The following is a 25,216-nucleotide window of genomic DNA, read 5'->3' as shown; positions in this document are numbered from 1 at the left end:
TGAAGTTCATCCATGACTGTCATGATATGACAGTCATATTTCAGGGCTAACACATACACAAATGCACGTTCCCGGGCACATAATTCCAGAATTTTCTAGTGTGCCATCGGAGAAAAAAAAAGAGAGGTCAAAGTTGACATTGTGCAACATTGTTGTTCAATTGCAATCACATGAAAACGTTTAAATTAGCTAAATAATACCGTCAGTTTAACCCTTGAAACTCAATTCGTCTTTATGGGTGTTATTTTTAACGCATGCATGGAGATACTGTGCTGTTGACACGGCTTGGAAGTCATGGACATGGAATATTCTAGTCAAAATCAATGTCAACTATCAGAGTTGCATAAGGGTACTTTATTGCCCAATGTAATTTATATAAGGATCGTTTCATATCATTATTTAACATCATTCTGTCATTTGGTTATCATAATTTTCAACATACGGTAGTTTTCGAGGTAACATAATCGTTATCGTTACGATAGAAATATTGTTCTTGTAAGTTTAGAATGTGCCTCCAACTTGCCAGCCAGGCATAATTTAAACAGACTCTTGACAGGTGAGCCTTCAGCCTTGTACAAATTCCACAGGCAAAAAAGTACCCATAGCTAGCAACTTTGTGGCAGTGTTGCCATGTTTGCTTATTATAAGCGACTTTGTGCTTGTTTTTCTGTAAAGTCACTTGTAGTTGCGGTTTGCATTTTTTTGGGCTTGTTTCTAAAGTGTAGTTAATTGCTTGTATAGGCTTGTTTCCGAAATGTTGTTTAAACCAGTATGTTGTGCCAGGGACCCCCCGACAAGATTTGTGTTGTTAAAATGTTTCAGAAATATTAAAAAATAAAACAATGTATTTCTTTTTTGGAAAATAGCAGATCTACAAGGTCACAGCGCGTTGCATCGCGACGCGTTGTAAGCTTGTAGATCGTAGATCTCCAAATAGCCGTATAGCCTAGCCATAGTTGCTACTTTTAGGCTTGTTTTCATAGACCTGGTTGCTTATTTCTCTCACAAAACCTGGCAAAACTGCTTGGTGGCATTTGGTACGCATGCGCCCATCAGCTTTCTGAATATTTCCTCACGTGGAGTCATTCTCTCAATTCTCCGTCCTTCATAGTCAAATCCGCGATCAACCAGAGAAATCAGCATTCAGAGACCGAAAGATTCACAATGGTAAGATATGGAACTCCAGTGTCATTTAGTATAATAATAACAACAGTTCTTTAAAATGCCCCCTTCATTACCGTAATGTCTCAACATGTATTATGTGTAACCACCTGGTGGTCTGAATGATCTGTTCATGTTAGCCACACACGTTATGTTAGCCGGTTAACGCATAGCCTACAAGGTCAAGCAGTTGGGGAATAATGGTGAAACAATAACACGTTGATGCTAGGAAACGTTAGAAATATATATTTTTGTAATGTTTTAAACGCGTACTCCGTAGCTGCCATAGTTGCACTGCATATCAGCTAAAGAGGGTACGCCTCAGTGAAATTTCTGGTGTACAGATTGTACTGATAGTATAATTAACTAATTAAATGGTTTCTAGTCGACTAGCAGGCTGTTATCTCTGACATGCCACTTAACATTTGGTAACTTTAATCTTAATTTGACTGGTAGGACGAAAGTTTAACTGCTCAACATCAGCTATGCAGTCACATGTGAATTAGGAATGATGGTGAGATGTGACTCTTAGCATTTTGCAATTCAACACGTGTTTGACCACGTTGATTCCTTCAAGATCAGTTAGTTAATGCTGTTATTATTTCAGGAATTCAGTTCGCACTTGTCCTTGCATACTTCATTGAATCGCTTCCGGTTGACGCAACGTCATCTTACTGCGTCAGATCTGAGCATCATTATAAAACTTGACTTCTTTCCAGGTAGACCATTTCTTATATAGCTTCAAAGCTATTATCCAGCCAAAATCTTTTGAGTGAGTTTGCATTCAAGTAATATTTTAGCAAAACAATATATTAACTCACCTCAGAATGTATTCTGTATGTATTCTCAATCACCTGAAAAATAGGCCTTGAGTGTTATCTCCTGAAGTTGAAACCTTGAGGCTTTTGGGCTGCTTTACAAGGTTATATCACCACACTGAACTTAAAACTAAGCGTATCAGACAGTATTACAATTTGCCAGTGGACAATGTTACCTATTATGCATGGAAAATTGAATATTCTACACACTAAATAGAACATTTTAAGATATTCCTGATATAATTTGATGGCGCTTTCAGTATTTCAGTAATCTTTGTCCTTCGCAAGGAAGGTCAATATTGACACAGAGTAACTGCAACCCCTACCCATCCCCCGATTCTGGAACTGGTGTCCCCCTTCTTTCTCCACCCCCTCTTGCCCTGACAGGCGACCTTTGTACAAGGTCAAGTGTACATCTGCTGCAGCCAGTTGATGTTCTAAAAATGTCTAACTCACTTTGGCATTATTTTTTGATTGTCCTGCCAGAGGTAGAGGATTGTTAGTCTCAATTTAGTTGAACTTGTAGTGTACAAACGCTGTCTTTGGTGGTTACTGGGTAGCTGCATTTGTTAACAGGCTGTCACTCAGCTGTATCAGGAATAGTTGAAATATATTTTTTCTTTTCTGCCCAAAATAAGGACACCCTAATGAAGTAATTGCTGCCTGTAGTCCAAGAGTCCTCCTCCCCCACTTAACAGAATAGCAGCAGATCTTCATTAATCATTTCCTTTAAAGCCAAGAAACGCGCTGAAGCTAACTACTTATTAACCTGCTTTTGGGGTGGTCTTGGGATATTGTGTAAGCTTATAGATTTTTTAAATGACATGCTTAGGATAGTTGAGCTTACTTTCCATTACAAAGATTACCTTTGACACACACACATAAGATGACTTAATAGTAATACACTATACTGCAAGGCTTGCAGTATAGTGTATTACTATTAAGTCATCTTCATTTTCTTACACTGATATTAAACTCCTTAACATTACTGAATGCTTAGAGATGTTGCAAAATTCAGTCTTTATTAACTGGGTGACTGCACTCTCTGCTTTTGTTAGGACTGAACTTTCTTTTTAGGTTACATGAGGACTTTCAGTGCTGCACAATTGATTCAAGACTGCCCTCTAGGGCTCACACATTATTACAGCAAATTATATGATTTGTGTAAATAATATTGCAAAACCTTATTTTTTATTATTCAGTGTTTAAAGACTTAAAACAGAAGATGAAAATACTGTTTGTTTTAACAGATATCTCAGCTGTTTTTTTAACCAATGGCATTATTAATCTAAGCTCTCTGGGTAGAGTTAAAACTGTTTCTCTTCTCACATATAGGCCTTCAGAAGATTTCTCCCCATGTTTGACCGGGTGCTGGTGGAAAGGGTGGCAGCAGAGACGGTGTCTAAAGGTGGCATCATGCTTCCAGAGAAGTCACAGGGCAAAGTGCTGCAAGCTACAGTAATGGCAGTTGGACCTGGTTCTGTCAACCAGGTAATGACCAAGCTTGTCAGTGTGACTGGGTTGCTTCAATGGAATGCATAAGAAGTCAGCTGTGCTTATTTATTTCCATGGAGAACTACTGAAATTGTTCACTCTTTTATCAGAGAAAATTGCCACCTCTACAAGATTACTTAATAACTTATTTTAGCTGGCTAGATTGTAGTGCAGACAACATTGTATGCTGGACATTGTTGACTGATCAGTAGTCTTAATGTTTTTTTGTCTATATTTTATTTTTTGTAGAATGGAGACCTGCAGCCAATCACTGCTAAGGTGGGAGAGAAGGTTCTCTTACCAGAGTATGGTGGAACTAAAGTGGTTCTAGATGACAAGGTATAATGTAAAAGTCTTGTTCTCTCCACATGATGACACGAACAAATACATACAATAGCATGATGCAGTATTTTATTCAAGTGTGTAATTGCTTAATTTTACACCGTAGCTTAAATCTCACTAGTAGTAGCATAGCTACATGTCCATCTAATTTTGGTTTCTGATTTGTCTTCCAGGACTACTTCCTCTTCCGTGATGCAGACATTTTAGGAAAATATGTTGATTGAGTCGTTTTTTCTGTAAAACCATCCCTGTTCTGAAGAGAAGACACAAGTTCCCTTGTTGATGTCTGTTTGCTTTCTTTTTTATGTAATTCATTTGTAAATAATTATGATCTTTTTTTTGTTATTCAATAATAAAGGTGAGCTATTGAAAATGGTCTTTTCTTCATGTTTATACGATTCCTGTATTATTCATATGGTATGTTGATAGTTATGTTAACCACATTAACCCTAGGGTCCATATATTTTTTAAATTATTTATTGAGATTTTTCAAAGGAACATTTAGTCACAATATGCATACAAAAATCATGCAAAACCCCTAGCCCGGATCTCATCGTCCCGATGAAGGGAGGACAACACTGTGCAGCGAGGAGGGTCCCTATTTTAGGCATATCATTATAGACCAATTAATTGTTTACTAACATTGAGACTGGATCCGCAGGTGATTGTTTCACGCAATCAATTTCCAACCTGTTGTTTCGGGGTGCGCTAGTTTCAGCACACCCCAACCCCCTCTTGTGTGTTGGCTAGTGTGGCACGTCCTGGCGAGACCTGATAGAATAGACAGGTTTCCTGTTAGTAAACATTGAGAGGAATATGACCGCGCAGCTGCGGGGGGAAGCCTATGGGTGCGTTTGGAAATTACGCACCGGAGCACACTCGCCTATTAGTTTGTATTGGCCAGTGCGCTCACTGCCGCTCAGGGCTGTATTTTCGAACGCGCCTTCCACCCCCAGGCATGCGCAGATTGCGCATTCTGCTCTGTGATGACGTCGCTCGGAAACCCGTCTATGGGTTTCATTTAGCGCATACTGGTTGCACGCATACTGGTTCTTATCAGTGTGACGTCGTCTGTTAAGGGGTCTATAGGCAAACAATTTCAAAAATGGCTAAAATGACGTATTAAATCTCACATACTTTGCCATTAGTTATAAGTGGTTAAAAGCAAATAGTTATCAACACATTCCCTTGGTGGCTCAGCTTACATAACTGAGAATTAAATGTACCTGGTTAAAATCCTGACTAAAATCCTGTGTCTTCATCCACTGTTCCAAATGAATACAAAAATGTCAAAGGAAAAAGGGTAGGCTTCGTCATGCCACATAGAATATATTGCATTTGAAATGTAGTGTATAAGGATTCACTCATACACAAGTATGTTGTGTGAAGTCCGCAACTACATTTAATATGAAACAAAATGGACATGATTTTGTTTAATCCCAAGAATATAAGAACGCTCGTCCCAAAACACGCTCGCCCGGGGCAAATCCAGCGACCTCGAAACAGTTGCCACCAGGTAACCTCAGTAAACTATGCCTCTTAAACCTAACCTTATTCCTGAACGTAACCTTAGTAAAACAGTGCCAAAACCTAACCTTATTCCTAATCGTAACCTCAAACTATGCCTGCCCTAAACCCTAACTTTATCCTCAGCAATGCAAGAATACAAGAACCGCTGGGGGCGAGCGGTCCGTGAAAAAAATGGGGGTGAGCGTGTTTTGGGGCGAGTGTTCCGGTTACCATCATGATATGAACTTCTAAAACCAACGGTTGCCCAACAACCAACTATCCAATCACAGCACGCACCTTCTTCCAGGCAATGGGAGACTGTTAGTGGTTCTCCTGCTCGTTGAACAGATCGGCTTCAGAGGCATCCGGGTATTCTGTCGAGATGGTCATGGCGGAGGGTACTGCAGTTCTCAGGAGGAATCGGCCTGGAACCAAGTCGAAGGTATGTTTTCACACATCTAAACATTACACACGACTGTCATGAACAAATCACGCTCATGGGAAATTGTACACGAGCTACGTGGGAGGTTTATGTCTCTGCCAGTCTCCTGTCTTAACAACTGGGTCACAGACAACACAGGAAAGGCCTGGATGGAAGTGGCCAGCTGACTAGGGATACGTCTATATCCTGGAGGAATGTTACCAGTGTTACCAGATGTTGTCAGAAAATTAAGCAACCAGGTCTATGAAAACAAGCCCAAAAGAAGCGAGCCCTTCGCCCCTAAAAACATAATACGTTGGCAATTTGAAAATAGCCGATATACAAGATCACAACGAGCTCATCGCTACTCGTCGTGAGCTTGTAGATCTGCTATTTTCAAAAACATCTTGAAGAATTTTTGAAAGATTGTTGAATATTTTTTTAAACATTTCAACGCAAATCTTGTATGGGGGTCCCTGGCATAACATATTTTCAGATTGGTGTCCGCAGACAAATACATTATTTTTGGGGTCTTGGGGGTCCTTGACTTGAAAACCACTGGTTTAAACAACATTAGGAAACAATCAACTAAACGTAAGAAACAAGCCCAAAAAAACCCAACCCCCAGCTACCAATATTTACAAGCAACTTTACAGAAAAACAAGCCCAAAGTCGCTTATAATAAGCCGACATGGCAACACTTCTGTGTACATCTCGGATGACATAATTCTTAAAGTCTCTCGTAATTAATTGGAGCTGCGTGCGACGTGCTTGTAAATTAGATCAGTGCATCATAACTGAAACGCACCATGACGGCCAAAACAATGTTACGACACAACGAGTGTCATTGTTTTGTTTCAGTTCCCAGGAAACAGTCGCATCCCAGCTCGCTAACATGCTAATGCTAGTTTTGACGATGTTAGGGTAGTAGTTGCAACATGAACCGTTCATAAAATGTTTCTCAGCTAAATCAGTTGGCTGTGTCATTCATATGTGAAAAATGTCGCTGATGACCACTAACGCTTCGTTACCAACGTTACCAGGCTGGCTAGACTTAAGACTACAGTATGTGTCAGCCTGGTAAATGAAGGTGGTCCAAATCAGTGGTTCTCAACCTGTGGCTTGGTTCCCCACATGATTTGGGGGGGGGGGGTCCCCAGGGGGGGGGGGTCCCCAGATGACAGTGAAATGACAATTTAAGGACTTTTAAGACATAATGCCTATAAATGTAATGAAAAAAGACTATTACTGCATCAAAAGTGACCCGTTTTTATAGTATAGTTTGTTGTTGTTGATTAAACATTGGCGAAATTGTCAAATAATTTAAGAAAGAGGCAAACCTTTTGAAAATAGCAGGTTATGTGAGCTTGTAGATCTGCTATTTTCACAATATTTATCTGTGGAACCGAGTCAAACTAAATCTAATGCCTCAACTCCTACATTCCAAGTGCTTGTCAGGGTGGTGGGGGGGGCGTACCCAGTTCAAATGTGTTTTTTTTGGGGGGGGGGAACCACTGGTCTAAATAAATGTGTCCTTCTTCTAGGATTTCTACAATTGGCCGGATGAATCCTTTGAAGAGATGGACAGCACCCTGGCTGTCCAACAGGTAGGGGGTGTGTGTGTGTGTGTGTGTGTGTGTGTGTGTGTGTGTGTGTGTGTGTGTGTGTGTGTGTGTGTGTGTGTGTGTGTGTGTGTGTGTGTGTGTGTGTGTGTGTGTGTGTGTGTGTGTGTGTGTGTGTGTTATTACTGACAGAGTCAGTCGGTTGAAAAATGATGATGAAGATCCCCCTTCATTGGGGTGATTCAAATGATGACAATACAACACTTACATATTTTAGTAAGTTTTATATAGCATTGCTTAGACTTTACCCTGGTACACATTTGTGTAGCAGAGTGGCTCAGAGCCTCTCCCCCAAAAGCCTAATATCGCACCTGGCCAAGGACGGATAACCTCTTTGGCAAGTTGTTAAGATATTTGCTTTTAGTGTCCTTTCCCCCAAGAGAGACTTGGGTTAGAGTCTCGGGTGTTACATTCGCGGTGCCCAACAAAGACACTTTAGTGTTGTGTGACTGCAGTAGTGTATCATTATTATATGAAAGTCCTGAAATCAAGTTGCTTTTACTGGTTTACTCCGGTGGGTTCTACTGACATGTCTGCGTGGTCTCTTACAGTACATTCAGCAGAATATCCGATCGGACTGCTCTAACATCGACAAAATCCTGGAGCCTCCAGAAGGACAGGATGAAGGAGTGTGGAAGTATGAGCATCTTAGGTACGTAAAGACCAGCATTATGCATTTATATCTGACCGTTTCAGTTTAAATCTTTGTGTGACCAAAATGCATCACGTTCATTCTGTCTTTGTACCTCTGTCTCTTTTGTGCCTTTATGTCTGGGCTCTCTGTTACCCTTGCGGCTCACTTGTAGGCAGTTCTGTCTGGAGCTCAATGGATTAGCCGTCAAACTGCAGGTATGATAATGTGGCCACTTTGTATTTTCTGTGTTAAAATTCATATATGTAATGTATATAAATGGTGAGGTCCTCTTAACCCTTTAAGACGTGAGGGCGATTCTACAAATGCCTTCTATATGAGAAGTTCTCAAACGTATTCGTGCCAATGACCCCAAAATGATATGTATTTGGCCGCGGACCTTTACCTGACCTCCAGAAGTGAAGATTGTATTTGTAGCTCCTCTCACAACATTGAAGACACAGGTCGGGTTCTTTATAAACGGGCATTTATTGCTTCAGGCATTCTCCTCATCCCTCAGTCATGCCGTGAGAACTATGTTCACACAAAATAATAAGCATACAACAATCAATAAATTGCAAGTACATAACAACATACATACATAACATGTAGAAATGGGGGTGCTCCTTCCATTCCGACATCTCGCCACTCCGACTAGTGGCTTCCGCGTGCGGTTAGGGTTAGGGTTAGGTATAGGGTTCGTTAACGTCGGAAAGGCGACATGTCGGAAAGGCGAAATGCACCCGTAGAAATGCGCAAGTTTAGAGTGTCCATCAAACACAACATCAAAGCTAAATCAAACAATAGAATACCTCGTTGGCCGCTTGTTGTGGAAAAGAGTTTCTTCGTTGTTGGGTTGCTTAAAGTCCTTTTGACCGTCTGTCCTGGGTTTCAAACGTCTTAAATAACTTTAGCAGCATGAAATCACAAACTGCAAGTTTCACAGAGCTTAGTCGACCAGGTTTGTTTGCACCACCTGTCAGTAATGACATGCAATCATGCGTCAATCAGTAATGGTCCGGTGAGTGCTACTGACAGACAGGGAACTTTTGTTCCGCCCCAGAAGTTCTAATCACATCATGTTTTTACATTTTTAACCTTACATGAAATCAATTATGACCCAAATATTTATTTATATCATGAAATTATTATGCATTATAGCTTATGAACTTAATGACCATAAATTTTCTGTATTTTAGCAATTGGCTCTAATTCCTATGATGTCCTCTGTATTGAACCAATGCATGCTCTCCTTTTCGCTGCCCACAGAGTGAATGCCACCCAGATACCTGCACCCAGATGACTGCCACAGAGCAGTGGATCTTTCTATGTGCTGCCCACAAGACCCCCAAAGAAGTAAGATGGATCTCCATGTTGTTCTTCTCAGATATGTGTTAAGTAGGGCTTTGAAGTGAGCCTTCATGTTATATCAGATCTAATATAGAGGCTGTCCTGAATGGGAAACTACTTGTGTTTTAAGTCATGAGGTTTCCCGCCTGTAAACTACAACAAGGCAATGAATGATGAACTGAACTTGCATTTATTGGGATTACTGGGACTTTATTGGGACGACACTTATTTGTCTTCATGCAAGACAAAATAGGGAGAGTTTGTCTCTCAATTATATACACAAAGTAATGTGTCATTTGCTGCTGTGTCCACAGTGCCCTGCCATTGACTACACCAGACACACGCTGGACGGAGCTGCCTGCCTTCTAAACAGTAACAAATACTTCCCCAGCAGGTCAGTTAAGTCCCAATACCTACTCCTTAGCTCAGTGATCCCCCCCCCCCCCCCCCCCCCCCCACAAGTTTGTTATTCATTAGGCCATGGACCCCCTTAACTTTGAGAGTTTACAAAAAGACCTTTAATGGTACTCTGGCTTGATATTCACTGTCCATTCATTAGCACACAATGTGACGAGGTCTCCTGTTTTTCTTTTTCCTTCAGAGTTAGCATTAAGGAGTCGTCGGTGGCAAAGCTGGGCTCTGTCTGCCGTCGCATCTATAGGATATTCTCGCACGCCTACTTCCATCACCGCCAGATATTTGATAAGTATGAGGTATGTTACCATGGTCAAGAGCAAGGCGCCTACCAAAATGTAATGGGCTGTCCTTTAAAATGACTGGAAATGAGAAGGATTTCTCTATCTTTATTCCACTTCCTTAAGGAAAGAATGTATTAAGTAGAAGGGTTTCTTAGGATCAACTTAATATTCTATAAAATCTGAAATTTACCACAGGGATACCAGAGCTTGTAGGCAGCGATCCTTTTTCTTGTTGGTCAATTCTAAATCTCAATCCAGGCAGTTGAGGGCAGTGTTGGCCTGTGCAGTGGATAAGGTCTTTATCAGTGGGATAGTCTCCGACTGACTGACTTTATTATGAACAGACAACATCAATGCATTTGAGTCAATACACTGAGACTGTTTAACACTACTAACGTAATAGTCTGGGCCATATAGGCTTTGAATTACAGGATATCAGTAAAAGCAGAGGATAGGCAGTGAAACATCAGTGACATTTTCTGCCGGTCCAGTATCTACTTAAGTTAAAAGTAAAATAGACTTTAAGCAACAACTTTAGCTGCCTGTTCTAGTTTCTGAAAATAATTGTTTATTAGGAGTAAAGGAGTACTGCAAGTCTGTTGGTCTAACATAAGTTAAGCCCAGTTTGCACACAAAACGATTCCAGGCCGCCTTCTACCTAGCGCCTGGTAGACTGAGGTGACAAACTTTATACAATGGGAACAAAGGTTTAATTAGGCTCAGAGTAGCTGTCCCATTTTTGGGTCACGGACCAATTTCTATGGGTCGCAAGAAAATCTACCTTTATTTCTCGTTTCCTTATTATTTCAAAAGTTTTGTTTTTGTAAGAAACTGTGAAAATAGCATCAAAAGTAGGAATTAAAAAAAAAATCCCCAAAAGGTGGCACATCCAAAATTTCAAATAAATGGAGGACAAAGTACTCACACATCAATAAATAAATGCTTACGCGTTTCGGTTATGAGCCTTCCTCAGAGTATAGCAGAGGAAGGCTCATAGCCGAAACGCGTAAGCGTTCATTCCCAGTTCAAACCCATTGTTGATGCACAACCTCTTTTTCTTATTTAGTGAATAAGAAAAAGCTCAGGTGTTGCATCGTGAAGTGTTGTGAGCTTGTAGATTAGCCATGTTCACTATTAAATAGGCCTTAAGTGGTTAATTCATGTATATTTGTGAGTTTGGGTCCCGGGGAGAAACAAAATGTATCTTTCGGGCCTCGAGCTGAAAATGTTTGGGAACCAATGATTTTAGCATCCCCTCTTTGTGTGTGTGTGTGTGTGTGTGTGTGTGTGTGTGTGTGTGTGTGTGTGTGTGTGTAGAATGAAACGTTCCTGTGTCACCGGTTCACACGCTTTGTCATGAAGTACAACTTGATGTCCAAGGACAACCTGATAGTGCCGATCCTGGAGGAGGAGGTTCAAAATACCTCATCAGCTGGGGAGAGTGAGGCCTAAGATACAGCTGCTGCCATAAGGGAGACACACACACATTCACGCATACATGTTAAATATCACACGCACTACAGAAGAGAGACATCTCTCTACTGGCATCCAAATGCCTACATGTACAGTATAAACACACACACACTACAAATTATGACTTCAATCCAGGAACTCTGCCTGGGTCCAGCCCCCCATCCATGTCAATCTCACAGGACACAAGGGTGTAAGTTATTGGATGCAGAATTCAACCCAAGCCTGCTAAGGGTAAGATGGTGTATCTACCATCCAATTTATACCTTTTCCGTCCATGTAGGTTCACACCAGTGTCTATGCCACAGGCCAGAAGCAGGTGTTTCTGGCTATAACCAGGCGCTCACTACTCTTATAGGGAACTTTGCTTTAATGTTTTGAGCAGCTGGATTTGCAAAACGTATGTAATCATTATCTGTGACAAAGGCACACACTGACAGCTCCCCTTGTATATAACCCCTGCTCCCCCTATATTTTAATTCACTGTCATATTTTCTGATGGTGCTTCACTTCTTTGTGTTTGTCTTCCCTGTTTGCTTGTGTTGCTTACCATCCCTTTTTGGAGAGGGGGGTATGGAATGGATCACGGAATTAGCCTGCTCACTTGTACTGTAGTTGTGGTTTATGTAGTAGTCAACAAAGAAACTTACATCTAGCTTTGTAAGTGCTCTAGCAGTCAAATATGCTGTTTATCTTGCTATGTGGCCTCTGAAATGTTACTTCAGAATATTTAGGAAGGTTTGTTGGCTAACTCATTGATCCTGCTTAGTGACATGCCCCCATTATACTAAAAGTACCACATTCCTCCTTTCCTTGAAGTAATGACAACTGACATAACTAAACCTTCGAATCTACACTGTAGAACATATGTACCAGTCCAAGCATTTCAGAAATTACTGCCAGAAAAGGTGGAATGGATATATTTAAGTATTGGAGCACAACCTTCCCTTTCTGTTTGATCCTCTCGCTCATCATTAAGTTATTTTGTGGGAGGAGTCTTGTCTATCCGCACCCACTTTTATTTTTTTTTATGAACTACAAATTTTGTTACTGTCGACATGTTCATGTCTGTTAATAAAAAAGAACCGTTGCCCAGCTGACTGTATTGGCCTTTTTCATAATGAGGTACACTCAAGCTCAACATACTATTTAATGTAGCATACCTTTAATGAGGTTTTAGAGATTGTTGTGAAAAGGTCAAAGCTCTATATAATCATAGCTATAGAGGGTCTGTCCAGCTTCTTAATAAACATACATTTTCAGGTGGTGAAAATGTATAGTGTTACACAATCCAATTTCTACTCATTTCTTGTTTATCCTGACTTCTCACTCCTGGTTGGATAAAATTGTTATCCCAACCTGAAAATGTATTTTGTTTAAAGATCAGAATATAGAGCTATTTAACACTTACCCCACCTTTTAATAGGAAAATATCTATACAATTGTCTTGTAAATAGAAAACAAGACACATGAACAAGGGGGAAATGCCTATTTAATATCCCAATGGCGGTAAAATGTACAACTCAAATGTAAATGCTGCAATATTAATACTGACGTTTAGTATTCCCTGATGAGGATTGATATGGACACATCTGTGGAGCTAAAAACACTTAGTCAAACCTGGATGACGAATACAAACATCTGAACATGTTTTCAACTAGTCAGAACATGAACCTTCTGAAATACACGCTCGCCTAAAATATTTGAAATCCAAGGCTATCATCAATAATACTTATGTTAATATCTATATATACACAGCAGCATGGTGTCCTCATGAAAAAAAGCCCCTTTCCCTTTAGCATTACAAAATTGTTATTTCCTGAACACAATAAGCAGTTTGTTTCTGAAGAACTGAATCCATTCCAGAGCAGAGGGACGGGTGAGTGCTAGTACCATCAGACTGAAACAATAGTGATTGTGATGTGGTGACGACAAAGCACCAATGAATATTCACAAAGGATTGATCCCATGACTGTTGAGATCATGGGAACAAGTGCACGAGAAACAATCAAACCTAGTGAGGGTGCGTGTGGTCCTTTGATTGGGGGAACTTAGATTATAACTAATTAAGAAACTCACTCAGATATGAAATGTTTCCAGTTGATTAAATTAAACTGATCAGTGGTGCAAATAAGTTGGTCCTAATCCAAAACTGTCATACACCAGTAATTTTACTCATAGCAGCCTGCTGCAATCCCACAGTCAGGACTGTACAAAGTTACCTTTTCCAGGCTCAACACTTGAAGTGTAGCAGCGTATTGCACAGCCAGACTAGGCTCAGTACCAAGACACACAGTCACACATGAACACAGTTTGTAGGAGGAGCTGTGTGGAGAGGGTTGCCCTTTGCATTTGTGTCCATGAGACAGAACAAGCATCACAGGGCGATGATGAAGAGGTGTTGGAACATGGGAGGTCAGAAAAGGACTAGTAATTCTACACAAATAATAAACCCCTACCTACACACAAAAAACATGAAGTTAATCAGCCAGAGGACTCAAATGTCATTTGGGTCATGAGGTTTCAACTTAAACAGAGGAATATTGGGTTATTCGATATTTTAGGTCTTGACTTCATGGCTGACATGAAATTCAAGTCAAGTGAGGACAAAACCAGTTAAGAATCACTGCTGTGGAGGAACCCGTTCTCCCTTTATGTAGAATGTCCTCGTTTTTCCAGTCGCCACAGATAAATATATGTTGATGATTCTTCTTCTGTGATGACTGTCGCGTACGCGGACGTGCACTACAGTTGTGTTACCGTGTTCTATAGTGATGTGACAAACCCATTAATAAAACCCTGTGATATGTTATCCTTTGAGCACCATAACTGAACAGTAACTGAAGGTAACAATCACTGACTGAATGTGACATTGTGTAAAGATTCTTTTTTTCCCCAAAGAAAAGCTATATATAACACTGGATGTAAATCCCCTGCTAAATTAATAACATCGTATTCATTATGGCTTCATTAAAAACACAAAAAAGTGCAGCGTTGTCTCTGTTAAAGGAGAGCTTTAAGGAATGTGGCCAGGGAAAGTCTTGTCAGTGTCATCAGCAATCTGCATACGATGTTCAACAGTGCAGATGCAGTATTCTTAACAGCTCTAAAACAACAGTGACAGACAGAGGTGCTCAATAGTACAGTATCTGTCCTCACACTCCAAAGTCTTTATCCTTTTCCTTGGATATGCCTTCGGTTTAACTGATATTTCCCCTTGTGGTCAAGTTAAAACTTAAACACATCCCCTTCAGTTGAAGAGGGGAGCTGAGTAGCAGTCCATTGTCTGTCAGTCTCTCGCCTCGCTCTACATACATGTGACCTCGGCCTTTCCCTCCTCCTGCTCGAAGCCACCCTCTTCCAGGTGGGACAGGGCGCTGGGGTATCCCCCTCCGAAAACAGGGAAGCCGCCAATGCCCCCCATGGTTGGGGAAGGCTCCTCATGGGGTACAGGGCTGGTGACCCCGCGACTCACAGAGCGATTGGACACGTCACTCTGCACTGACACCGCCTGGTGACAAGGAGTGATCACCAGCACACAGAGGAAGAATGGACCAATTAAGATCAATGCTGTGGCATAGACGGTAATGGCATTTCTTACTTGCAAACTGGGTTAGGAAATTGATTACGTTGCGGAAGTTGAGGTTCCAATGTGTCCTTGATAATAAGATCAAGCTTTCAAGCATAACATTCCTGCTTTCACTATCTCATACCTGATAACCAGTAAGCGATCAATGTCCAATTTGCAGTATTGTGAAGTGTAATTCAACTGTTCCCCACAGGGAGGCAACATAGTACTATAAACATGTTTTTCATGTACTGCAAACCTTGAGGCAATATTGTGGTATGTATGAAGTGGCTCTAACTCTCACCTGGTTCTTGACTTGTGCTGGTGCCTGGCCTCTCACAGGCCTCTGGAGGAACACCACCTGCTTGGTGGCCAGGTTCCCATCACTAGACACATAAGCACAGCACAACAGTGAGACCACCGTTTCTCAAGCAGTGGTCCACCGTCCACTTGCGGTCCATGGCATACAGTAACAACAGGTAACAAATAAATACAGTTTGAAAAGAAAATGCTGTACCTTTGTTAAATGTATCAAACTTTTAACTAATATTTCATAAGACCATCAAATTCAAAGTTATACTGTGTAACCTTTTCAATTAAACAAGTTATTTTTTATATCATCTTTCACTGGTATGTGTTTCACAATAACCATTCCACATTTATTTGTTTTTGACCAGTTCTCTAAACACTACTTTTAGTCATTAGTGTCTGCCCCCGACACTCAGGCCAAAATGACTCAAGCACCGGAAATGTACTGGAAATGTATTTATTTAACCTCAGAGCTGGGACTCTATTCTATTTGGGGTTCTGTGGCATGCAAACGTTTTGGAACCCCTGAGTTAGACCAGAGGCAATACAAATTAAAAAGGCAGCATTTTAAAAGTAAGTACCATTAAATCGATGCAAGCAACAGATATTTGTCTCTCCTGTATGCTAATAAAAAGTGCATAAAAGTGTAAGGTAGATGTAATATATTACCTATCATGTCTGATAATGGGTGTAGGTAGCACACAAGTGAGCAGCCACCCAAACTCAGCCAGAGTGTGGAGGAGGGGTCCGTAATCAGTTTTCACATTAGAGCTCTGTGCATGGACACACACACACACACACACACACACACACACACACACACACACACACACACACACACACACACACACACACACACACACACACACACACACACACACACACACCTTGGATTAGAGGCAGAGATAAGTAAGCCAGCATGAATGCACTCAGATTTATACAGCGAGTAAGCTGAATAATAGCATAATCGTATTTCTGCAGCAAAGTGCCTATTACTTCTACATGATTCAAATATTTGAGAAAGCAAGTAAATGTTTTCTGTAAGCCTTATTCTAATGCAATGCCTTGCCTGCTAAGTTTAGCACTCCGACCACTACCACTTCACATCAAGCCACTCTCATTTGCATGAGGCTATTCTCCATCACAGAAGGGGTGCAAGTAGTCAAACTAATCAATGTAATCGATTATAAAACATAAGTGATTTTAATAAAATAATTCGTTTTGGGGGGAAATAGATTATATTATCATTCTTGTCATTACAGGCTACATCAATCTTCAAAAATAGTGAAAATAGCAGAGCTACAAGTTCACAATGTGTTGTGACATGAGCTTGTAGATTGGCTATTTTTGCGCAAAACTGTTGTACGACAAAGACAGGGCTTAAGGGGTTAATCAGACTAATCGAATTAGTTGATTATAAAAAAAAATAATGACAACTTTTTTGCGTCGATTCATTGATATAAGAAAAGAAAAAGAAACATGCTTCTCGATTATTTGAAAAAGTAATCAATAGAATAATCACTAAGAAAAGAATCGATAGTTGCAGCCCTACATGACAGTTTGACATGTTCAGACACACAGAGTCATTACTGACCTCGATGACAGTCCACTGTTCTACTACGATGGTGTCGTTGGCAGGAGGAGAGGTGCTCCTCTCCTCGTAGACAAACAGCCCCTCCAGCGACCTGGGAACTGGCTCACCTGCTGACACACAATTACACATACACGCCAATTACAATACTTGTACCATTGTGTCAGATCAGTATATCAGGGAACACATCAGCAAATTCATAATTTATCATTCTTCAAAGCTATGACCCGGTAGCGCAAGACCAGTATACAATTACATCTTCATAACCAGAGCGGAAAGGATTCTGCTAAGGGGGACATGTCACTGACAGAATGTCATTGAGATGACAATGAACTAGTTATAGGAAATACAGTAGGCTGTGTGTACTTGTGTGTGTGAGGCCATATTCATTTTCATCAGGGCTGGGCGATATGGACAAAATCAAATCACTATAGTTGACCAAATACCTCAATATCATTATTGTGATGATATCATATGGTTACGATAATATACATTTTGATCTTTATTTAATAATTTTCTCCCTCCATACAGGTGTGCCTTGAGTTGGAACCACAGTAGAGATCACCACACTAGTAAGTGGCCTCTGGTACAATTGTTTTGTAGTTTTCCCACCAGGAGCGCCATGTTTATACTCAACATAATAAGTACAGCAGTTTCTTTCCCCCTCCACTATTTAAAATTAATTTGGTTTGCTTTGGCAATTTGGTTATGTTATTATGACCCATTTCCAATCTAGTCTCAAATTACGATCGATATAATATCGATATATTACCCAGGCCTTTTTATTCCTGTGTATCCATGAGAGAGAGGTTAGGGAGTGAAAGACTGGGTGAGTATGTGTGGGGAGGCTTTCTGTCTGCGTATGACTATAAAAGCATGTCTATATTCCTAGATTTCCAGGCCTCAGATGTCTACACATGATGTGGAAGTCTGCCAGTCCATGGAGGAACAGGAAGTGGGGTCGCTAAGGTTAGGAAGAAACTTCCAAATATAGATGTTGTGGGAGAGAGGGGGGAGGGGCCTCAGCCAAAACAGGAAGTGACTGATCAAGAATGTGTGTGTTATATGTGTTCAAGCGAGGGGGGATGGAACAGAACTTTTTTTAATGAGAAAACACAACAGGGTGCGTGAATGCACAGGGACAGAGCCATGTAATGCCCTCAAATTAACAGTGACAGATGTGGATTTGAGAGAAATGATGGGTCACGGCTAGGCAAAGGATTTGTAATCCCTCTCTCTCTTTCTCTGATCCAATCCGATGTCTATGGGGTCCTGGCACATTTAATTTGTATTTGATGAAGCAATCTCCTCTGTGAAAGGCAGCAGTGACCTTTTCACACAGCAATGTCCTGAAGGACAAGAAACTCTGCTGATTGCTTTCATACGCCTGCTGTTCTTAAACCACGGGTACTAGGAGTTCTGCATGATCCGCAGAAGATTATAATAGGCCTGATCTGGATCTAATTTGATCTCTTCCTTAGGAAAATGGCTGTGTTCTTGTAGCACTGATGTAATGGATGTTTATTCTCCTTATATTTACGTGGGTAATGAGATTATATGGAATGGAATGTAAACATTCCACCAAAATAAAAAAGTGCCACTTTTACTGTGGCCCAATCGTTTATTTTATTTTATGACTGGTAGGCAGAGTCTACTGCACAGTTGATCAGACATCAAAACTGTAGCAGGTTTGCCTTGATGTGTTGGTTGAAACATGTTGATTTAATTGTTGTTCCACTATTGAATGAGCCATGAAATAAAGGCTGTTTAAACTTCCAGAAGAGCTGCATTATCCTTTTTCCTTTGGTTTGGTATCCCTACTAAAGAGCACCTTCTGGATTCTTTCATAGATAACTGACTGGCCACATGAAGTCCAAGAGCTAATGGGAGCCACGCTGTTATTGGACCCCATCTTCTTCAAAAGCAGCAATACCTTTGGGCGTGTCCCAGTAGACGAAGGAGTCGACCAGTGACCAGCCTTTCCGGTAGTAGGCGGCTGTCAGTTCGAGCCAATCAGCCTCCAGAGCGCTCACCACCTGGCCCTTCCTGGAAACGCGCATAGAGAGCGCTCCCTGGTGGTACTGGCATGCCAGTGAGTCCAGGGGAGCACAGCCTGGGGCCCATGAGTGGAAGAACACCAGCAGCCTCAGGTCTGATGGATCCAAGGAGAGGGACAGAGAAAGAGGGAGAGAAAAATGTATGAACAAAAGAATCCCTTGACAGCTAATGAAACGAGATCAAAACGATGTATGTGAAAAGACTACAAACTGCTGTATGTTTAGCTTAAAAGAGGGAAAGAAATCAACAACTGTTGATGACTTCAATGATGACATTTCAGCCTACAAGCCCTCTTCAAACTTAACAGTTGTTGATTTTGAAGACGGCTTGTAGGCCGAAATATCATCATTAAAGTTACTACATATGGATCCAGAGAGTGCGGCACTTTTTTCACACTCTTTTAATTTTAGTGCTCAGCACCTCACCACAACCTTTGGTGTGCGTTACCTTCTCTGCTGTATGTCTACTCTACACAGTCTGGGGTGTTAACTTATTTTAACTCTGAAAGTGTCAGTGAGACACTACACAATATACCATAACATAAACTGACACAACGGAGAGCAAAGAAAGACAGCAAGGGAATATAAACATTAAAATGATTAAATAGTCTGTATGACAAAATGAGTTGAAGAAGTGGGTGAGATGTTCTCACCTGAGGTGTAGGTGTTCTCCTCCAGTTCTCTGTCTCCGGGCGGGGTGCTGGGCGGGCTGCGTGGTGGGGAGCGACAGGCCCTCTTTGGGCTGTGCACCCGCCCATTGCTGATCCCACACACCTGCTGGAGAACTGAGCCAACGAATCGAACACCCCCTCGTGCACTGCTGTTCACCTGCCCAAGCAAGAGACAACCGACCAATAAAACCCTGTCTTGTTCAACGACGATATAAGATCAGGTACGGAGAAGCATCATCTGCAATATATACTGTGTATATTGTTGTTGGGCAGAAACCTTGTATCTCCATATTTCAATGTTTAAGCTTAGTTTTATTGTAAATGAATACCCTACTTGCTCATACAAGAGTGATACACAAAAGTAGTCTTACAACGCGTCACGTTGTGAGCTGGTAGATTGGCTATTTTCGAGAATATCTGAAAGGCAAAGTGAAGGTGGTTAAGTGTGTCTGTGGGTTTTATACTATAAAAAGTATTAACAAGAGCTTGTAACTAAATAATGACTACATTGGATACATTGGAACAGTTTCTCTTTTCCATTTCCTGAAAAGTAACAGTTTTGGACATACAAGGTTTCCACCCGACAGCGACGATATATAGACCAGATGAGTAGATAAAATGCATGTGTGACTGACCCTGTCGATCAATGCTCTGACAGTGTCTCCAGTCAGTGAATCTCCAGGCAGTGGCCACTCCTCCACCCTTAATATTGGCACACTGTGACACATGGACAACGCCTGCTTACTGGAAGACACAAGGACACACACACATGTTTGTATCACTACATGTATTATTTGTTATTGATTACATTCTCCCAAACTTAACCGTAATCATGACACACATTAAGAATCTGTTTTGTTTCGCTTCATCGCTTGACGGGGTTGTTTGCTGAAAATAACAGAATTTCAAGCAAAAGAATCTGTTTAACGCTTAAAGCTTAAATTAGGCTTTACAATTTCTCCAATTCAGATTTATGCAGCGCTTACAGGATGACTAAAGCTCTATTCGCATGGGGCTAGTATTATGTGGGGACCTCTGGTAATTTCTAAATTACCAGAGGTCCCCACATAATACTAGTCCCGTGTGAATATGGCTTTACTTTCAAAGTGAGGACCAGCAAAATGTCACCACTTTTCCCTTATCTTTCCAAATGACCTCATAAGAACAGAGATACAAGAGCACATACTGTACACACATACACAATTTCTACTGCTAATTGCATTTCTATTAAAATAGCCGCAGTGATTATTGTAGTAAAATTACAAGTTATTCATAACTGAAGGGTGCTTGATCGTTGGATACTGTAATCAGATCAACCAGGAACTGCTGGATTGGGAGCTGTGATGCCATGCCATTAAACCTGTGCAGCTGCAGAGTTCACTGTTCACTTGTCATTGTCATCAGAGTGTCAGACACTGGCCCATAAATCATTCAGCAGCTCAGCGGGAGACGGCTACTAGCTGCCTTCTCAGCGTTTAGACAGAGGAACCGAGGATAAACAACAATTTAACCTTCAGTACAGTATATACACACACACACACACACGAGTGTACTTAACTCATTCAATCCGGGAACGCATGTACTGTGTCATTTTAGATTTTTAGCTATAACAATTATTTTATACTTTGGGCTATTCAAAAATAGCATATATACAAGCTCATAGCAAGCTTGTAGATCTGATATTTTTTTGAAAAATCATGAAAATTATAGAGATGTGGTTCATGTGGTTAATGTATCACAAAACTACAGTCTAATCCAGTGATTCTCAACCTGTGGCCCGGGGCTCACTGGTGGGCCCTGATGATATTGCAAATGGGCCCCCAACTAATTGGCAAAACACTAAGATTTTATGAAAATATAACAACACGATTTTCAGGTGGGCCCTGATCTGGAAAAGGTTCAGAATCCCTGGTCTAATCACATATCAGCATCACCCAGAAGTCCCCAGACTCCCCACTATAACCATGACAACTATCCTAATAAAAATATGACATACTTGGTTGGTACCCAACCCATCAGCCCCTCTGGGAGAAGCTCTGATGCCATTGGCTGCGATGAGACCACTGTTGTTGGGGTACTTTCATTTTTTTTTGCCAATGCCGTGTGCCTATAGGACAAACCAAACCAAAACAGAATCTCCAGGATCCCCTCTCAGTCACGACAGTCTGTCCTCCGGCTGGTGCTTGGCATGAAATATGCAGCTGACCTCATCCATCATTCATCCATTTACTGGAGTGCATGCACATGAGTGGGTGTGTGTGTGCTTATGACCACACGTGTCTTGTTTATGAATGGTGGGTACAAATGGGGCACACAGGTCAGGTTGCATAGTATGCGTATGAACAGATCTCCAATATGATGTTTTGATGTGAACAGAACATTTCTGTTACCATCTGTCATATACTGTACCTCACACAATGTCACTGAGGGACCTTGACAATTTGTGCAGGTATAGCTGAGAAAGTTACAGGCCTTTAGGGGCTCACCTGCTAAGAGCAGGCCTGAGTTTGAATCCGACCAGAGGCTCTTTGCAGCATGTCATCCCTTCTCTTTCCCCTAATATTCCTGTTTCTCTTTTACTGTCATTTTCAAAAAAGTATAATAATAATAAGGGCCCGGATCGCGGGCCTAGCGGTCTGGGCACTTAGGCTCTAATGTAGGTAGCCTGACAGTGTGTTGTGGGTTCAAGTCCGATTCCTGACGACCTTTGCTGCGTGTCTCTCCCAGTCTCTCTATCCCTCTTTCCTGTCCATCTTCACTGAAAAACCATCAATAAAGACAGAAAAGCCAAGAAACTTTTAACGTAAAAAATAAATACAACTACAGGCTTTTAGTCCATTGAAAACACACACACACACACACACACACACGTCAATAGAAAAAATATATTATGACGGCTTTCCTTGTCTTTCCCTGTTTTTTTGACACACCCCAATACGAGATGAGCCATACTGTACATCTTGAATTGGGGGCACTGAACATCAGTGCTGTAGTAAGTCTACACATACCTGAACCTTGTGTATTTGTGTGTGTGCGTGTGTGTGTGTGTGTGTGTGTGTGTGTGTGTGTGTGTGTGTGTGTGTGTGCGTGCGTGCGTGCGTGCGTGCGTGCGTGCGTGCGTGCGTGCGACCATACCTGGGCCGTGGCCGTGCCAGGATGGCGCGGTACAGCAGGCTGAAGGGCAGGGAGCGGGTGCGTCCCACAGACAGGATGATCGGGTGCAGGGCAAGCAGGACGTAGCCCTGGGTGTAGTAGGGCTGAAGGGCCTGGGGCAGCTCACAAAGGGACGACACATACTGCACCGTGGGACGGCTACCTGGATGGATGGAAGGATGGAGACAGGGAGTCAAAGGTGGGGTATAAGGGAGAGAACATGAGAAAGAAATGAGTGAAGAATGGCTGCTGTATACTGCTGTCATCCCTTCTTACGGCATGAAAAGACGTTACTCTGTTCTCCAGACCATAGATGAATACAAACGAGCTTAGGAAGACAGGATAGACTGAAGGTTATGGGGCTCACCTGGTAAGAGAGTGCATCCCACATACAGTACATGATATTAAAGGCTCTATACTGGTGTCTTTTCAGTTTTCACTCTACATTAAATATCTTTGCTGAAAATAGCCTATATCTATATATCTAGCCTATAGCCTAGATCTATCTCAACGTGTTGCGACGTGTTGTAAGCTTGTAGATCGGCTATTTTCTGCTAAAGTTTTCCCCAGAATACAGATGCTGGGGTTTAAGTGGTTAAAACCCATGAAGTCATTCTAGATCTACCAACGTTTAACTGGATTATGAGTCTAATATTATTGGTTCAAAACAGTGGGTTGCGCACATCCAGTTTGTTGCTGGTGCTGGACACAAAATGACAAGTTTAAAAGAATAGTCATCACCTGATGAAGGCCAACTGTGGCCGAAACGTTGTGTACCATGTCATTTCTATGTTTTAAGTAAACGAATCACTGAGGAGCAATGCCGTTGTGCAGACTTTTATTCTAATATTATTGGACCTTGGGAGTATGTGCCTGTGAAAGGCTGAGGTCTAATAACTTTAGCATACCTACAGCATCCCCTTGTCACTAACAGGAAGTTGGACCTCTCACACAGTCTGTTAGAGAGATAGGAATGCATGATGCGTGATATTAATTCAGTGAGGTATTACAGCAACCTCCCTGGCTGAGGAGCAGGTAGAGTGGCCACTTAGGAATCGTTAAGTTCCTGGTTTGATGCCTGGCTTCATGTGTGCTTGATTGAGCAAGACACTTAAAACATCCCTTTAACCCCAACTGCTCCAGAAGCAGGTTGGTGCCCTGCATGGTTTTGCCTCAGCTGTCTGTGTAGTATGAATGTATGTAATGCACATTGTATAGCACTTTGGATAAAGGCACCATATAAATGCACCATTTACCATTTTGAAGGTCGTGAATTAAAGGACTGAACCTCCATGGTCAGTTGATTCTTCTGAAGCAAAGACCTATTATGAAGCAGTGGCTTTAGAGGCTGACCTGATGTCTGATTATCCAGAGAAACCTAAATAGAGACCACTAACCAAGCCTTGTGGAGGGAGGGAAACACCCACGCACCACATGCTTACGTAACGTCTGTATATATGCATTATTTTTAGTGAGGTTCCCCCAGCTGTGGTGTGTGTGATCTGGTTAGGGCAGGTCCCCTGACTGTGCCAAGGGAAGGTGTGGTACATACAGCTATGCCAGCTGAGCCGCACTGTCCTTACACTCTGGAATTAAATCTGGCCCGTCTGATTAGTGATGTACAGTGTAATAGAGGTGGCTACAGTATGTAAAACTACCCAGAGATGCAGTGGTTACTTAAGACGCCCCCGTGTCTACTGTAGAACCAAGCTTGCCCCTGCCGTTCTAGTTTGGTGTACTGCCAGAGCCTAGACTCACTCACTAACCAGTCTCTGAATGCTTAGCTCAACTAGAGACTGGCGACGATCTCCCAGGTTTTGTTGCTAAAACTGAGGTGAAACGATTAAAGAGTGGGCAATGCTTCACATCGCATCACTGCCCCACAGTGATGCGATTGGTTTCCAAAGCAGCTGGTGTAGGTTTGTTAGCGACGGTTCTCGCCACTGTTAGCAATGACTTGGATGTTGTTGATGCCACCAGCAACACGTAACTAGCCGAAGCCTTACCTCCTATATCTTAACCCTATGCCATCTCCTCGTCTGCTTGTTCTAGTTTTATTGGCAACACTGCACCTGTCTCTTGTTAGAAAACCATCAGTTCTCTCCACAATGCTACGTGACACCAACAAATTATGTTTTCTCCACTGCCTTTCACAAACAAGAATGAAATAACCTTTTAACAATTTGACGGCTCACACGATAAGAAAGCCACGCATGTCTTCAGTGGTGACAGGTGTACCCAGAATGTGTTTGGATCGTTGTTTTTAGGGCACTTCTGCTTAACTAGCTGGGACAGTGAGGAATGCCAGGAGAGACAGGGTAGTGCAAGGGGATGACATGTGAAACAGGTCA

At 41.7% G+C, this 25,216-nt stretch overlaps 2 protein-coding genes across 5 annotated transcripts in view; one reads left to right on the top strand and one right to left on the bottom strand.

The window, feature by feature from the left end:
* The first annotated feature begins 1,050 nt into the window (after window positions 1-1,050).
* On the top strand, window positions 1,051-12,616 carry LOC311064122 (MOB-like protein phocein). 3 transcript variants are annotated; one of them, XM_084083888.1, is made up of 9 exons: window positions 1,051-1,167; window positions 3,315-3,470; window positions 7,290-7,352; window positions 7,919-8,019; window positions 8,174-8,216; window positions 9,268-9,354; window positions 9,663-9,742; window positions 9,950-10,061; window positions 11,364-12,616. In XM_084083888.1, the coding sequence occupies exons 1-9, from the start codon at window positions 1,165-1,167 to the stop codon at window positions 11,496-11,498; spliced, it is 780 nt and encodes a 259-aa protein (XP_083940014.1). In that variant the 5' UTR covers window positions 1,051-1,164; the 3' UTR covers window positions 11,499-12,616. The 3 variants fall into 3 exon arrangements, with proteins under 3 accessions (XP_083940014.1, XP_083940013.1, XP_083940012.1); XM_084083886.1 differs by lacking the exons at window positions 1,051-1,167; window positions 3,315-3,470 and adding an exon at window positions 5,670-5,766; XM_084083887.1 differs by lacking the exons at window positions 7,290-7,352; window positions 7,919-8,019; window positions 8,174-8,216; ... (2 more) ...; window positions 9,950-10,061; window positions 11,364-12,616 and adding exons at window positions 3,723-3,812; window positions 3,989-4,188.
* Window positions 12,617-12,991: 375 nt separating this feature from the next.
* rftn2 (raftlin family member 2) overlaps window positions 12,992-25,216 on the bottom strand; it is a 21,573-nt gene continuing 9,348 nt past the window's right edge. The window contains exons 2-9 of one of the 2 annotated variants that reach the window (XM_084083875.1): window positions 22,848-23,028; window positions 20,348-20,456; window positions 19,695-19,869; window positions 18,918-19,136; window positions 16,988-17,097; window positions 16,063-16,166; window positions 15,389-15,470; window positions 12,992-15,027 (exon numbers count right to left, since the gene is read on the bottom strand). In XM_084083875.1, the coding sequence (XP_083940001.1) occupies window positions 14,824-15,027; window positions 15,389-15,470; window positions 16,063-16,166; window positions 16,988-17,097; window positions 18,918-19,136; window positions 19,695-19,869; window positions 20,348-20,456; window positions 22,848-23,028 (1,184 nt within the window). In that variant the 3' untranslated portion in view covers window positions 12,992-14,823. The remainder of the gene's footprint in view (window positions 15,028-15,388; window positions 15,471-16,062; window positions 16,167-16,987; window positions 17,098-18,917; window positions 19,137-19,694; window positions 19,870-20,347; window positions 20,457-22,847; window positions 23,029-25,216) is intronic. The other variant, XM_084083876.1, reaches the window with a different exon arrangement.

This window comes from Gymnoscopelus microlampas, assembly GCF_963454915.1.
Source record: "Gymnoscopelus microlampas genome assembly, chromosome: 17".
Taxonomy (NCBI): domain Eukaryota; kingdom Metazoa; phylum Chordata; class Actinopteri; order Myctophiformes; family Myctophidae; genus Gymnoscopelus; species Gymnoscopelus microlampas.
Note: the sequence above shows the minus strand (reverse complement) of the source record. Positions and strands in the feature narration are given on the sequence as shown.

Bases quoted from the DNA above. Each gene is read 5' to 3' on its own strand.
- LOC311064122 (XM_084083888.1), top strand. The intron at 8,020-8,173 runs GTACGTAAAGAC...GCTCACTTGTAG, and splicing joins TGGAAGTATGAGCATCTTAG to GCAGTTCTGTCTGGAGCTCA. The intron at 8,217-9,267 runs GTATGATAATGT...CGCTGCCCACAG, and splicing joins GATTAGCCGTCAAACTGCAG to AGTGAATGCCACCCAGATAC.